This window comes from Euprymna scolopes, chromosome 5, assembly GCF_053919585.1.
Source record: "Euprymna scolopes isolate OS-2025 chromosome 5, ASM5391958v1, whole genome shotgun sequence".
Lineage (NCBI taxonomy): Eukaryota > Metazoa > Mollusca > Cephalopoda > Sepiida > Sepiolidae > Euprymna > Euprymna scolopes.
In genome coordinates this window covers 141,355,214-141,373,191 of record NC_136486.1, presented here as the reverse complement: position 1 = coordinate 141,373,191, position 17,978 = coordinate 141,355,214, and the positions used below count along the sequence as shown (strand labels likewise).

At 33.7% G+C, this 17,978-nt stretch overlaps 1 protein-coding gene across 1 annotated transcript in view; it reads right to left on the bottom strand.

Annotated features, from left to right (window-relative positions):
- The window catches only part of LOC145276640 (uncharacterized), a 748,502-nt gene that overhangs the window by 71,566 nt on the left and 658,958 nt on the right, over nucleotides 1-17,978 (bottom strand). Inside the window, exon 15 of the mRNA XM_080127831.1 lies at nucleotides 200-268. Within this exon, the coding sequence (XP_079983957.1) occupies nucleotides 200-268 (69 nt within the window). The remainder of the gene's footprint in view (nucleotides 1-199; nucleotides 269-17,978) is intronic.

The following is a 17,978-nucleotide window of genomic DNA, read 5'->3' as shown; positions in this document are numbered from 1 at the left end:
CGGTTCTGGGGAAGAAACTACTACGACTTAAGGTTTCTAATTTACATTTTATTTCTTCGCAAGTGAGATCTTTAAAAATTAATGAAATTAATTTTTTGCCACTTGTTGATGTACATTTCAACTGTCAGCTGAAAACGACAGTTATCAAATTACATCTCATTAAACTTGTATAAAAATAATGATGAATATGTTAACTTACCTCGCACTCGAGGCGGGATGGGCGGTGTTGGTTGAACTGTACTTGATGGAGGGAGAATTGGAACATTATCTGAAAAACAAGCAATTATAAGCAAATCTCAATAGAAATATATGAACAACTCTTAACGGTATTCATAGAACTAGTTTCTTCTTTTTCCTTTTTCTCATATCTTTTAAATCGTTGACAATTTGTAATCAATCTTATTTACCAAATCGAAAATATGCTTCACTTTTATCAATCAAACAATTGAAATTCTTGTCAAGATGAAGCATCTTGACAAGAATTTCAGATAAAACTTCCTGATAAGCGATATTTATTGTCCAAGTTGGAAATAGAAGCGCATCAATTGCTTAAATTTTAAGAAGCCTCAAACGAGCACAATTTAATTCTTTATAACGTTCTTTTTGAGCATTGTTTATAAGAGTGCCAATATTTGCAAATGATGTACCTGTAGTGTGTAGAACGCTTGCATATCGAAGACGCTCTACGTTAGTTACGAGACTACAAGGTATATATTAGTACACGATAATATAATGAATGTAATACGTTTCGAAGTACTACGATGTGCTTTTAATAAATTTCCAGACTTTTTCTACAGACATTTAAACTTGTTGTAGACTCTTGAAAACCCAGTATGTTATTGCTATCTATCTTATGAGATGACTGACCAATTGTTATGATTTCAGGTTCAAATGAATAGCTACAATAAGAATTGGAATACACCCTACTAAAGCCTGATTGTTACAGCTGGTGAACGTTCAAAATATAATCGGGTGCTAGGACACTTTAGTAGAACGACATGCAATAAAATTCTGTTTTTAACTTTGCAAAAATGCCACAGAAACGTATGAAATTCTTCGTACTAATTTTGGGCCATCTTACATGAATCGAGAATCAGTTTTTAAGAAATATAAAGTAATCAAGAAAGGCAAGGAATCTGGGAGGGATTATGAGAGATATGGGAAAAATAAGGAAGTCCAAACACCAGTTGATAGGTCAAATAATAATTCCATGCATAAGGACAGCCGTGTATCTATAGAGACAATAAGTGTGCAGTTTGATACTAGTGTGGGAACTGCACACATAATTATTCGCGACAAACTGAAGATGCAGACGATTTGGGCGAAGTTTGTCTCAATGCTGCTGGAAGAAGATTAGAAAGAAAGACGGTGTCGTGACAACAAGGAAATGGTCGAGCTGATCAATTCAAATCCCGCAGTGCTTGACGCTTTGGTGACCAGTGATGCAAGTTAGATATACTGCTATGACCCAGAGACGAATAAACAGTGAAAGTATGCTAGCTTTCCAAGGCACAACAAAGCCAGACAGAGAAAAATACACACAGGAACTTTTGGTTATCACGTTATAAACGGCATGGGCATGATCTACAAGCCCAGGTTTCCATCTGGACATATTGTCGATAAGGAATATTGTACTACGATTTTAAGAGAGTTACGGAAGATATTCGTCGGGTTAGGCTAGTACTCTACAGATCGGTTCAGTGGCATTTCCACCAAAGCAATGCATCAATCCATAACTCGATCTTTGTCACAGACTGTGACCTAGATCAGTTTCCAACCCTCCCTATATTCCGAACCTGGCTTCATGCGAATTTGTTCCTCCTTAAGTTTAAGGAAAACCTTAGAGACTACTGTTATTAGACAACTGAACGGATGAAAGATGCTGTGACGATGGTCATTGACACGCTCACACAGGAGAGTTTCTATAGTGTTTTCCAGAAGTCTTTCATGCACATACTATCAAAAATAGTATCCGTACGAAAAAAGTCTGGAAACTTATTGGAGGCTCCTCGTATTTACCTTACTAATAGTATTGACTAGAAAAATATATTTCGAACTAATTGAGGCGACGTTTATATCTCGAATATATATATATATATATATATATATATACATATATATACACATATATATATATATATATATATATGATGGACATTGCCCTACCTTTTATTCTCACTAATAAATAAGTAAATATTACGCACAATATTATTTAATTCATCAACATTTCCGCCGTGTTTACTCTATAGTTTCCTATCTACCAAATATTTATCTCGGCCTTAAGACGCATCGTCACTCGCTTTAATACCAAAACATTATACATACGAATGCACATATGCATATGTATATGTATATGCGCCTGTGTGTGAGTCTGTATATATATATATATATATATATATATATATATATATATATTTATATTTATATATATATAATAACATGCAGACACACATACCCAGATGTATATATATATATTATAGTCAGGTCATGTCATATGCTACTGGTACCATGTAAGCCAGTACTACCTGCCTCATGGTCGGGTCATCGGGGTACTAAACTTGTTCCCCCACCATACTTGTTTGGTGAGAAGGGTGGCTAGTCTCCCTGAAGGATTAGAAACAAGACCTTTCAAAGGGTGGAAAAATCCTTTTTCGGGCTCAACGGTCAACTAGCACCGTGTGTGTTTGTGTGTACGTATGTGTGTGCTGGAGTGGAAAGGGCTCCCGTAAGCCGTGGTGAAGGCAACCTTTCTGGGAGAAGCAAATCTCTGATTTAAAAAACCATAAAGCGGGAGACCAATACCCGCATTAAGATGGTCTGCATTTTAACTTGTTGTTGGCTATCTTGCTCTTGCTTGTTGCTGGATCTCAACAATTTGAACCGAGAGAGAGACTTAGCTTTCCTACAAAGCTAAGACTCTGTAACATCATCTGTGTATAGATACTCCTTCAGGCATTTGTCTATAAAAAATGGTCCTGTGGCGATGGAAGTCATTTTCGACCTATTGACTTTTAATATACGAGGGAGTGGCACTGGTCTGACAAGACGTTGACTTCATCAAATCATATATATATATATATATATATATATATATATATATAACTACTTCATTTACTCACATAAAATTAATATACGAAAGTATAGATTTATGCGTAAACTTTAAGTAAGTCTTCAAAAGTGCTCAATACGTAGAGTGGATGAAACGCCGAATATTCAGTGTAGCTTAATCGCCATATATATTTTATAAATTACTATATATATATATATATATATATATATATATATATATATATATATATATATAAATGATAGCTTCTATCGCAAAATGCCAATATAGAAACTAAACAACTGTCTAAACTGTCATACCCGAGGAAGCGCTGTTCAGTTCACGTTTCCGTACCTTGACAAAATTAATGGAAATAGTCTCGTCAGTTCTCCATCAACCGATTTTCATTCAAAAAACGTTGCTACGCTTTCTGTAATTTATTATTTATATGAAAGATACTCAACTATTCTTCAATCTCTCGTCCAATAATGTAAAAATTTATAACAGAATTCGCTTTCTACCAACCGGAAAAAAGTCTTTCTTACTCCGTGTGTCTTGTGAAATTAGGGTCAACGGCCGTTCTTCTATGAAACGCATTATAACTGGACTTATTCCCTTTAGATTACAACATGGTTTGCTTCAACTGTATTATATTAGTCATGTTATTGTTATGAACCGCTCTAACAAGTATTTAAATATGGTCAATCTGATCAATCTTGCACATTTCTCTTTTAAGGTTCCTTATCTCTCATCTGTTAATTATTGCATCTCGTTAACTTTTTTTTTTACATGGGTGTCACCACTTATCAAGACCCAGAGGCCACTCGAGGATAAGGGTTAATAGGTATACATTAGTCATTATGATTTTAGCATAGTAAACAGTGGGAATTTTGTAACTTGGATTACTTAGGGGGACAATTCAATTAGAACTTGTTCACATTGGACTTTTTTTTCATAGGTATCAACACATTATCAAGGCCATGAGGCCACTCAAGGATAAGGGTTAAAGAGTGTACAGTAGAAATTGGACAATATAATAATCATTAGTAATGAAAATTTGTTAAATTTGATAACTTATATGGAACGGCTCATCAAGAACTTATTTACGTTAGACTTGAAGACAACCATATTGTAGTCAGCCGGAAAGCAGGAAAACGGAAGACAATTCCACAGGCGTGCAGTTCTAATAAAAAAGCTTTGTTCATGGAATCTACGTTTAGGTTTAGGCACAGATAAAGAGTGGGGGGAATTATTGATAGTGTTTACAGCTAGACGAGTGTTTCTTGTGAAAGTTTTGCGAGGGGGGCCATAGATTGAAGCTCAGTCGAACACTTTCCATGAAAATAACGATACATCAGAGACAAACTCGCAACATCTCTTCTATCCTCAAGTAGGTTTTGGCCTTGAGAAGTAATGATACATTAGCAAAGAAGGGTTTATAGTAAGGAAAAATTGTTAATCAGTATGTCGCCTTTAAGTTTGTATACGATTTTTTGGTCTGTTGGTCACACTTTAGTTAGACAGAGTGTCTTCATCATGAAATGCTTTCAGCACAACGAAGCATTTTATAAATATCGTTTATATTTTATATTACTTTACGTTGAATTGCAAGTTGTGTGCAAATAAATGACTTGCTGAGGTTATTCTAGTAAATTGATTTCGCAAACTAAATCAAAATGAAGGAGGAAAGAGAGATTCGCACGGAGCAGGATTACTTTACAAATATTGAAGTGATTCAATTCAAGAAAAAGACAAATAGTCCCATCATTCCTTCCAAAAAGTACCGATATCCTCTGTAAGAATTCCGTGGTTTATCTTAGCATTTATTCGATAGTATTAAAAATAGAAACGAATAAGGATAGATAGGCTTGTCACTCAGTTCATTCTTCAATAAATCTTTTTAATGTATCCTCAAATATCGATGGCGTACTTTGTCCGTCGGTTTTTAGTTTGGTCACGCAAATGAGCACAATAAAAGGCATTCTATTCCATATGATTCAATACATTTAGCGCTCTTCAAACTACCCATGTAATTCCAATAAATGATCTGAGATATCTTTGCACATTTAAATGTCAACGATTGGCGATAATATATGAAGGATTTCCCCTACTTTAAATATGATGATATGGGAACTTTATCTGTCAATATAATAGCGGATGACCTTGTTTCTTATTTAGTAAAATGCATTCTTATATTTTGTAAATATGTCATTCAAATCTGTTTTGTCTGAGTTAGACGAAAAAAACCATCTAAACATGTTTTTTTTATTATTCTGGAATCAATTCAATGTGTTCCATTTTAAAAAGCTGGAGTTTTCACAGAACACAAATTACTTGTGTCGTATTCTATTCTATTTCTGTAAGGAAAAGGGGGGAATTAATAGGGTTTCTGTTATGTCGTTCTGTCAAAGCCAATATTAAATTCAATTTCTCTTGCTCAACATGGAACTGAAAGGTTCAATTTTTACGAGTATCAAAGCACGTGTATATGAATCTCTGTAAGACATATCTCTAAAAGGAGACGTCCTTAGTCTGTTTAATGTGCGTCCATTTGTCGTGCATTAGCTAAAATATTTCCTCTCTGTGGAACGAATTATTGCTTTAAGATTAGAGTGTTCTTATTGGCGTCTTCTTGGAAGATACAAAGCTGATTTAATGTATGCGGTCTAAAACTCCTATACTTCCAAATTGATAAATTACTTTTGCTTCAGAAGCCAGAATGCTAAAAAATTTCCCATAGCAAAAACTTCTAATGTCTAAACAACTGATATGCTTTCAAAATAATCAGATATTCTGATTAAACGATTGATTGTTTTTTAGTACGCAGATAAAGAAATTTCAAGGCCCTTGCAGTTATATTATTTAGACAAGTTATCGCTGTGTATAATGAAAAATAGAAACGAGAAATTAAAACTCTGTGAGATACCTACAATGAAAATTACGACAGAGTGCAGAAAATAAAACTTATTTGAAATGTACTGCATATAAATAAAGAAAACATTCTAAACTATATTGTGAAGTGAATTTCTGTACAATGTAGGAAATAGATTCTGCGAGTGATATTATATATGGAATGTAAGTAAGTCATAGGAACTCATAAACGAAAAAAAGATTCATGCTAATCATTTCAACAAATGTAATATGATGAACGGATGGTTACTGATAAAAGTAGAGATATTTGCTTATACGATTATAAAGATTAATAAGCAACTTTTCTCCCTATTGCACAACATGTTCTCGTCGGAAGAGAGAGATTTAGTGAAATCTTGATTAGATATTATATTTAAAATACTCTCATAATCATCTGTGTAGTCTGCATAGATTATAATAAAGTAGACCAAATTATATTTAAATAAGGTTTGGGTCTTTAATGAATCCTTGGTGCACGCTATCACTGAGAATCTCTGCATTAGACCTTTCCATTAGACGTATTATATTTTAATTGCCCTAATTTAGATCTAGAAACGTTTTGCAGCAAACTATTGTCTCACTTTATCAATTGACTTTGACATGTACATCTTTTCCAGTAGCAGGTAAGAAATACTAGACACACTTTCAATATGTGTCTACATCCGATGATATCAACTGAAATAAGAAGCTGGTCATTGTCTTTTACCTGGCATTGACCGTAATTCACACAACCCCGACTCCCTTTCTCTCATGATACAAACAGTAAGACGTCATAATGTGAAAATAAAATTAGGTCAGTGTTAATGATATGGCATCACTACTTGTTCTCATTGATTTAATGCGTTCTGCAGTCGATTATTTTATAATTGACTAGATTGGCCTCTTAAAGAAATCATTGTGAAACTGCAACATCATCGGTTTACGTAAAATAACGAAAGTAAATTTTCGATATTTCATTATCTTACTGACTATCGATTTCATGTGTCTGCAACAACAATAATAATGCAGTCATTTTGCGCATACTATAAATCAATATGTTTGGAATAGATTTAAACTCTAATCCCAGATTTAACTTATTTTGATTAACTTAGTAATCTCTGTTACTAACTATTTACCGGAAATTACTTTGGAGTCATTTTTCAGGTTTATTTTACAAACTTTGTCATTTTTTACCAAACTATAAATATTTTTTTAAAAATTGGATTCAGGAAGTAAAATATATATTTTCCACTATTGTTTGGTGAGTAAATAATTAAATGAACCAAATTGTAACAAAAATATAAATAATGTTGTTTATTTTGAATGAAATTATTGTATGTAAATAGTTTGCAAAACTTTTAATCCTAAAATTTAGAATTAACAGATAATTTTCACGCATGTTAAAAGCTTTCAACTTGTTTGGAAAATTCAAGTAGTCACATTTTAAATCAATTGTTTTTTTAAATTTGTTGTGAAACATAAGAATGTTCTGCTTGTTAATGAATGAAGCTAATTGCCCCTTAATGAATTTAATTAATTTAATATGTTTTAATATTTTAAATAAAACGTTTAGTTTCTGTTACAGCAGATTTTATTTTATTATCCAATCAATTAGTACTAAATAATAAAATAAAAAAAATTGAAAGTTAATTCGAACAAATAAACGTGCACATGCACACTAGAGACCTTCACATAATTTTATTAATATAGAGATAATGTATAGAGATTTGTTTTCGTGAAATGCAAGATCTTTGTTGAAGGTCTGACCAGATTACGTAGAGAGATAATTGTCTGGCGTTTACAATATTATTCGAGTCATTAAACATTTATAATAGTAATTATTATTGATATATGGCATTTATTATTTACTAGCATGGGTCCCCAATTTTGTCCGTGTGTTTGGAGGTGTGTGTGTGTGACCAAAAAAAGTAATAGACAGGCAGGCTCGAACCCGTGCCGCGGAGGAGAAAAAGAATGTGAAAAAACGTGATGTCTTTGCTGTTGTCGACGCCTCCCCGTAGAAAAGTTCCCAGCTGAGGGGAAAGGAATAAGTGTTTTGAGCTATTTTTTTCATATTTGTCGTCCAAAGGGTTGAGCCTCCAAAGGATACCAATCTCGTGAAAATCCGTCACTTCCGTCGAAAGTTTTAGACAGACATACAAATAAACATACATACATTTAAAAAGACAGGTAAGATTTATATTAAAGACTAGCCTGGGTGCCCGGCATTCCCGGGTGTTTGGAGATGTGTGTTGAGCAACAACAAAAAAAGAAAGAAAAATGTTAGTAGGCAGGCAAGCTCAAACTCGTACCGCGAAGGATGAAAAAAATGTCAAATAAAACGTGACGTTTTTCTGTTGCGCCCAGGAAATGACGTGGATTTAAATTAAGGCTGAATAATCGAAAAGAGGGAAAGACTTTGGAAAATATCGAGGGAAAATGCGACCCGACCCCCTCTGTAGAAAAGTGTCCAGTTGAGGGTGAAGGAATCTTTTTTGGCCAAGTTTTCAATATTTGTTGTCCGAAGGATCGATCTTCAAAAGTTTTAGGTATACATACATACTTACGTTTAAACAGACCCCTAATATTTATATCGTAGAAGAAGGTAATCTACTAGACAATTGTTTATTAAAAAATGGCAATTTCACTCCCGAAATGAAATTAGAATTTAGAAGACTTTCTGCACTTTCATTGTTGTTAACTCCTGAAATCGTTATGAAAATAGTACTTTTATTAACTAAAATCTCATGACTTGCTTAGAAGGAATAATTAGATCCGCACGAAATATACATTCTATGAAATGCTGGCGTCATGAGTTAATTATTCGTGTGCGTTCTATCTTTTCTACATCTTGTTCCATTTTCTGTTCCAAGCGATGCTATTGATAACAAAATTCTTCAAGTAATCGAACAGAGACAGAGTCAGCCCCCAGGGAGAGGAAGAACGTATGCAAAATAATAAAACCATTATAACATTAACATCTGCCAGTTTATTATAGAGAACGTCGCAACATTTTTATGTAACAAATAGTTTTATATTACATGTTTGCTATTTATAATATTTAGTTAAGATTATTTTCTCTGAGTGTTGCGAGTCGGATGCAAGGCTTTAGGTCAGAGGGTCCCTTCGAGCAATTGAGGCTCAAATGTTTGAGTTGTAATGAGTTATAAATTCCAGGTTTATATAAAATAAAAGAAAAACTAGATCTCGGCTGATGGGAATGTGGGCTTTATTGCTTAATAGTTTTCATTACGAGTATCTTTGTCAAAGTTATGCCAGTTTGGCCTCTATAATTTTTATTTATGATTGAGCACAGCCTAATACACTATTCCCACATTAGGAAAAATCCCTATGCTTAATTTAATTCTCTGTAAAAATTTCTCTATTTAATGCGTATCCATTGATTAGGTCACTTACTTAGCGCTGGCTATATAATTTCTGTTAAATTCTTGTTATTGAAATCATTTCTTTTCGAAACGTCAATATTTGAACAGGTTCACCCTTCAGACAAAATACAGTCATTCAACTATTAGTTATCATAAATATAGTGTCAAACCAAACATTAAACAAATACTGTATCCCTTTAACTAAGACGAGTATCATATCTGCTGTAATAAACCAACGCCCGCGGCCAGTTGTAAGACACGCATGTAGAAAGCATTTTTTATCTGTATTTGTATGAGAACTCTTTTTGGTATGTATCCAGTACATTACATTTTAAACATCGTTTTTCACTCTTTCTCTTGCTTTTATATTTATTAACAATAAACCTGGGTGCCCGGCGTTGGCCGGGTATTTAGAGGTATGTGTTGAGCCAAAAAATTAATAAATAAATGAATAATAATAAAATAAAATAAAAAATAAGTTTCGTTTTATTTATACGAAAAAGATAAGCAAACACCGGAGACAACAGCACGGTCGGAGTTTTGTTTAACACGATAAAAAAATAGAGACAATGTCCGTTTGCTAATGCGAGATATTACGATCTAGGAAGCATGGGAACACTTCTCGCGGAATCTAACCAATGTGAGAAGCGCGATTCAAAAAGCCTGTCGTGAACATCCTTAAACACGTGAACCCATTTTGCATTTTATATATTAGATAATATAGATTTAACTTATTTCAACGGAACATAAGCTGCTATATTTAAACGACTTACACAAAAGAATTAAAAGAACACCCAGTGTAATAACGTTATCATTCTATTCCGAGTAAAGATTAAATTTAAAAAAAAAACACGAATCTCTATATATATATATATATATATATATATATATATATATATATATATATATATATATATATATATTTAGACAAATATTATTGAATAGCACGGAATTGTTCTGTTTTACAATTTTCCTTTTTATCTTCTCCAATCTCCGAATAGTCCTTTTTGTTCTTCTCGAAATTGTATATGTTTGATCCATAATCGCGAGCGCTTTCGACAGAAGTATTCTTATCATCCTCAGGCATATTGTAGAAATAAATTTAGAAATTGTTTTTTAATTTACATATATGTAAATTTTTCTTAGTCACGTGGTAGCTTTTTACAAGTTAGTGGGCGTATTTTTTCTTTTTACATATATTAAACACATTTATATATACAAACACATATATACATTATAAAAAAAATTATCCCAAACATTTCAAAACGTTCCGGCTGCACTCATAATTAATATTATTTATTTGAGGCTTCTTTGTTTTAATGTACAATGCTTCAAGTATTCTTAGCCTATTTACATTTCTCTCACTCTGCAATACTCTTGTTTTTTCTACGATAATTCTTCGAAATTCCGAATGGTGGCAGTCGTGTCCCTTCAAATGTTGTGATATGGAGCTAGAGTCAGAGAGGTTGAGAGTCAATTATCGCGACAATGTGTTAGTTGTTGAACCAACGTAGCTACTAATATTGGAGATACACTCTCCTAGTGGGCTACTAAATTTGTAAACTACATTAGTCCTTTCCAACAGGTCATTTGTGCGCGAAATGTTTTTTTCATTACAAGGCTTGCTTGTATTTTTTTATAATATATAATAAATTTTATTTTTTTTTATTATTATTGGGAGCCACATATCTACGGATTATATTTTTTAAGAATACTCTCATCGATTTTTGAGTTCTTGTATATCTGGTTACGGTAACATATATTAATAAGTTGATAATTTTCTTGAATATTACTAATTTGATTCAAATTACTAATGGCTAATTTTATTTCTTTATCTACAAGAGAGTTAGGGAATTGATTATTTACTAACACTTGTTTTATATTCTTTAATTCATTGTGCTAGTCAATAATATTTGTCTAAATGAGAAAATGCTGCCTAAATATACACAATATATATATGTCTGTGTGTGTATGTGCGTGCGTGTATATATATATATATATATATATATATGCGTTTTATTTTCTATTACTGTTTTTTTCTGTTCAGTTACATTTTTGTTTCAGCTACGCGACCATTTTTTGGCCGTTATGTAGCCTCCTCGGACTTTACAAAAGAGTTCGTTTATGGTAGAATGAAGGAATGAATGATGTCAGGGGAGGGGTGCGAGAAAAGCGGAAAGAGAAAAGGGAGAAGGTGGGAGGCGGGGTGTTTGGTCGGTCGGTAATGCTTTAATTTTGGAGTTCAAGAACATTAGGTAGTTGTGGGGGATCTGGGAAGTTCATCTCTGGTGTGGCTAAGGACATAAGGATATATGGGGGAGGGAGATATGTACGGGTAAGAAGAGGGGATTACTTTAAAATTTCGGGTTCTAAGGTTTAGGTCGTTGGCGTCTCCTTAGTGAGATGATTTCTTAGTAAGTATGTCTTGACCTGTTGGGTGTTGGCTTAGGCTGGGAGGCGGGGGGGGCTATGATTCGGTTTATCTATTTGATTTTTATTTTGTTTATTTGTTGTTAAGTGCTTTGATATATATATGTATATATATATGGGTGTGTGTGGGTGTGTGTATATATATATATTTATACGTATATATGTGTGTGTGAGTGCGGTGAGTGGAAAGAAGTAACTCAAAATAAAGAAATTTTTGTTGAAAGAAATGATATATGCAAATAGTTAGTATTGTAGGCCGGTATCTTGCAGGGGCCGGAAATGCGGGTATTTTCTGCTTAGACTAAGACAAAATACCGCATATAGGATTTTCGATTCAAAAGTCTATAATTTGACAATGTTTGAGTTAGTTTACGGCATATTTGAGTTTACGAGGTTGACGGCAGTTTTCGGCTTGGAGCAGATTGGGTGAAGCTTTAGTTTATGAAAAGTGAATATGATCAATCAACTTGCAAATATGGCTCAGAATACAGACAATGGTTTGGTATTCTTTATCACACATATTCAAGACGCAACTAATTTATAACTGATGTATCGTAGTTGTTTTCCTCTTGTTAGTTTGCATTGTTTTATTCTTACATTTAAACCAGTGCTCGCGTTATTAGCGACTAGATAGCTGATGGATGAAAAGAAAAACTACGGTAAACAGTGTTGGGTTGGCGTTTGTCGAGATGTGTTTTTTTTATTTAAAAAAAATAGGCCTCATGAAAAAGCTTGCAATAAGAGACATCTATTGAGCGGAAGAAAAGCATTTCCGATACATTCGGGGAGAGGTGTCTAGAGTTAATTAATAAAACCAATCAAGCTTAAAAAATAACATGACTAAAACATATTAAACGGTTAATGTAACTCGAACAAATGATAATATCAAGTATTGACACAATATATTTCAATTAAAAATTCTAGCAATCATACTCTTAGTTTAGAAGTACATAGATAATATTAAATCAAAACCATTAACTTGTTATTGCATCATGTACATGGGCATACTATGTAGCATAACGTAGATATGCGTACGCTAATGCACGCAAAATGATGCCTCCGGCAGAGAAAAAATAAAGACTTTTAAAATGACAATCATATTATAGACGGGAAGAACGTTCGAGATCACGTTAGAGAAGAAGATAACGTGGATGACGCCAGGCCCGTAGTAATAAGGAAATAAGTGCTGTTTTTACATCACTTACTTTTTTTTATTTGACCGCACTTATTCTATATTTCCTTTGCGATTGAGCATACAATGTGTTGGTTCCTGGTCTACGTTACTATTATACAAGCATATCTCACGACTGCACTAATAGATACTGCGTGAAAGCAATGTTCAGGTAAACATAAAATCCGGATTATTTTTAAATTTACCATAGTAACAAAATATATTATAAAGTAGAATATGTGTGTATTTTATGCTTAACTACTTTTCTATTACTTAAGCATCCTAAATGTGATTAAATACGTTAATTGTATTTTGAATATCGAAGCTTATAATCTTACATGAAAAACAGATGTCAACCACCTTCAAAAAACAAATATATATTCATCAGTAATTTTATATAGTAATAAATTAATTAATGTTCCATGTTCAGTTTAGAGGAAAGATCATTAAACAAATGTGAATACAAAATAAATATTTCCCTAAATTAAACACCCAATGCATTAAATATGAATGAATGTTATTAAACACTGTAACAATCAATATTTCATCATGGCAATAACTAAGAATATTCTTTTCATTTTTTGACTCTCAAGTCTCATCAGAGATGCCCCATGGCAAAATATCTTTACTCTTCCAGCGGAACAGTGTGCAAATGAGACCACTGAATGGTTCAAAACTGCTATTGAAGCACATGTTCCCGCACGGAAATTCTATAGCAAGCCCCACACTCCTCAATGGTTTACTTCTTCTTGTGCAGCTGCCATTTGTAAAAGGCAGCATGCGTTCCGCAGATTCAACCGACATAAGTCCAGCTCAAATAAACAGAAGTTTATAGAAGCTAGAAATAATTGTAAGAGAGTGATAGAGACAGCTAAGACAGATTACTCTGAAACCACCAGAAAACGCATCGAAGCACAGAAATTAGGAACCCGGGATTTTTGGAAAATCTACAACAGCGTAGTACATAATGGACAGTCAACTATTCCCCCACTATCAAACGATCATGGGGTTGCTTGCACGGCAACTGACAAGGCTAACATGCTTGCCAGTCGGTTTGCCTCAAACTCCACACTGAACTCGGTACACTACTCACTCCCTGATTTTCCTCTGCGAACAGACGCCTCACTAGACGATTTGAAAATCACCCCTTCTCAGGTACATGCTATTATAAAAAACCTAGACACCTCAAAAGCATGTGGACCAGATCTCATCCCGGATGTGCTATTAAAAAATGCTCTGCCGAGGTTGCTCCAGTTCTGTTCAAACTTTACAATAAATGCCTTAACGAATCGTGTTTTCCCGACTGCTGGAAAACCGCCTCTGTGGTACCAGTCTTTAAGAATTCTGGTGAAAGAACTGACCCACTAAATTATCGCCCCATTAGCCTCCTCCCGCTTTTCGCCAAAATATTTGAATCCTTAGTTAATCAAACCCTAGTCCAGCATCTAACGGCTGCTAAACTCCTGACTGACAAACAATATGGATTCAGGCAAGCAGGTTCAACAGCAGATATCTTAACTGTAGTTTCTGAACGTATATACCGTTCATTGGATAAAACAGGGGAGGGTAGAGCGGTGGCCCTCGATATATCTAAGACTTTTGACAGGGTATGACACGATGGTCTTCTAAGGAAAATTAGATCATATGGAATCACTGGAATAATTCATAATGTAATTAAATCCTTCTTAAGTAATAGAAAAATCAAAGTTGTCCTCGACGGTCGTACATCCAAACAATACGACATAAATGCGGGAGTACCTCAGGGGTCTATCCTTGGACCTCTATTATTCCTGATATTCATAAACGACCTCCCTGATAAAATTGTTTAGGAGATGGGTATATTTGCCGATGACACCACTCTCTATAACAGATATGAGGGGAAAACAAATGAACACATATCCAAGGAAATGGCAGAAACACTAGAGGATGACCTCCAATCCGTAGTGGAATGGGGACAAAAATGGTTGGTCACATTCAATGCTGCTAAGACTAAGCTTGTTTCCTTCAATAACTACAAGAAACCTTCTCTACCACCAATAGCAATGGCCAAGAACACATTACCTGAAAGTACTTATTTTAAACTCCTCGGCCTAACGTTTACAGGGAATATGAACTGGAATAGATACATTGAGAGCATTGCCAAGGCTGCTGCAAGGAAGGTTGGCTCCCTCTACCGTGCTAGAAAACTACTTACGCCTGACAGTATCCTATACCTCTATAAGGCAACCATTCGCCCATGTATGGAGTACTGTTGTCACATCTGGGCTGGTGCATCTGCTTCTTGTCTCTCGCTCCTGGACAGGGTTCAAAAGAGAGTCGCCAACCTGATACGTCCTGAACTGTCATCTAGGCTTCAGCCTCTGTCCCATCGACGAGATGTTGCATCCCTCTGCCTGTTCTACAAATACTTCAATGGTGAATGCTCTGACGAATTGCAAACACTTGTACCTCCCCGACGTAACTACCCCCGACGAACCCGACAAGCTACTAAGTCTCACCCATTTACAGTAGAGATCCCTAGGTGCAAGAAAGCCTTTTACTCCAATAGTTTCTTCCCCAGAACTGCGGGTCTTTGGAACTCCCTTCCGGGATTCTGCTTTCCCAACTGCAATGATATGCAGAAGTTCAAGTGTAATGTTAACAAACATCTTTCTACTCATCTCCCTTCATAATGACCCCGCTAATTACGTCCCTGATAGTAGCCCCCTGCTTCAAAGTGGCACTGTGCCTTGTTTGGGGTGAAAATTTAATTAATATATATATATATATATATATATATATATATATATATATATATATATATATATATATATAGTAAGTTATAAAATATATATGGCGATTAAGCTACACTGAATATTCCGCGTTTCATCCACTCTAGGACTCTTCAGGCTTATGAAGAGTCCTAGAGTGGATGAAACGCGTAATATTTAGTGTAGCTTAATCGCCATATATATTTTATAACTTACTAACTAGCTCTACCTACGTATTGATCACTTTTTAAGTAGATACTTAAAGTTTTACGCATAAATTTATACTTTCGTATACTAATGTTATGTGAGTAAATTAAATAGTTATATATATATATATATATATATATATATATATATATATATATATATGTACATATATATATATTCGTTGATATCTGATATGTTTTATATACAATGTTGTGGTTATCAGTTGATTAACTGTGTTTAACTGTGTCGGATATATACTCGAATATCAAAACAATGATAAGAATATTTTGTTGTTATAGCCCTAGTAACAACATATAGTAATACATATAAATAGACGTATATGTCTCTCAAAATAAAACTTAACACGTGAGCAGAATACTTGTAACTATATAATTAATGCACAGACCTATATAATTGATTTATACAATATTTGCATTCCCAGAAACGATAGTCATGATAATTCAAGTTAAAGTTTATATGACGAAAATATTTTTAAAAACTATCTTTTAATAGGTATCAAATGAAAGTTTAACGACTAGATATTTGGATATAACTTTAAATCTAAATAATGACACCTATTATCATTTCATTAATAAAATAATATCTTACTGGATTCAAATGAATACTATACTATATGCCAGAAACTATTCGATCATATCCTTATTTCAGGAAGTAAAAAATTATCTGTAACATACGGTACAAAATTATATTTACTTGAAACATATGATATAAATGAACTGTAGTATTAACTTTATTTAAAATAGACAATATAATTAATCGTACACACTGCAGACATAATGAAATCCGATTAAAATAGTAATAAATATATAAATTAGAAAACTAAATATAAGTTGTATAATTCCTGATATTGCAAGACAAACAGAGATTGGCAGTGTATTATTGTTATCATTTATATATATATTCACTAACATACTTAACTACTGAATATAATCATTAAGTAAAAAAAAAAGTAATTATTGCTGAGAACAACGTAATGAAAATCCTATTAAAATTAACGAAATGTATAAAAATTATGAATTGAATATTTTCGAAATAATTTCAAACCCGGTTTTATATGTCATGTCAATAACCATTTTTACAGCTAAACTATTATAAATTTGATGATACATCCTTTATAAAACCATAATATCGATAGTAAGACTATGTTTATCTGATCAAGATGTAATTTTGCGCGGTCACCGGAATGCACCGAATTCATACAGCAAATTTGGAAAAATCAGAAGTTTAAATTTCGTCAAAATGCAAAATTGTTTGAGCTTTCCAACGTCAAGAATAACGGTGTGGTTTAAGTTCAATTTCAATGATAAATGTTAAGGTCGATTGATACGTTGATATTTAGAATAGTTGTTTCTTTTCTCTGACATTAAGCTTGATCTAAATATCACAAAATTAAATTAAAGTTAGATACTCCAATCTCTGGTCCCCTCTCGCCAATCTTTCACGAAAAACACCCGTCTAGCTGAATCCACTGTGAAAAATTTCCCCCACTCTTTATCTGTGCCTAAATCAAAACGTGGATTCCATGAACAAAGCTTCTTTCTTAGAACTGCACGCCTGTGGAACTCTGTTCCGTCTGCCTGCTTCCCACCTGACTACAACTTGGCTGTCTTCAAGTCACACGTTAACAAATTCCTAATGAACCGCCCCCTTAAGTAAACACTTCATCAAATCTCCACATTAACGTAATGTACTTGCAATAACCCTTATCCCTGAGTGGCTTCTGGGCCTTGATAAGTGGTGACCACTGTGTAAAAAAAGATACTGATTAATATGTTTAATAAGATTGATGAAGATTGCTAAAGCGATGTAGACGGTAGGCGAACAAACATTGCGACAAAACTGGAAATTCGACCGGAAACATAATCTTCCTGAAGAATGCATCTAAAAAGTGATAGGAAAAGGGGAAGCTAATATATATTACTCAAGTGATCTTAAGGCGTTTTCCTTTCTTTTTTTTCAATAAACCTGAGGAAAGATAAGCGTAATATTAATCAATATAAAATATATTGGCTAACGTTTTCTTTCTTTTTCTTGTTTTGGAATCATTTATATTACCAAAGATTTATTGGCCATTCAGG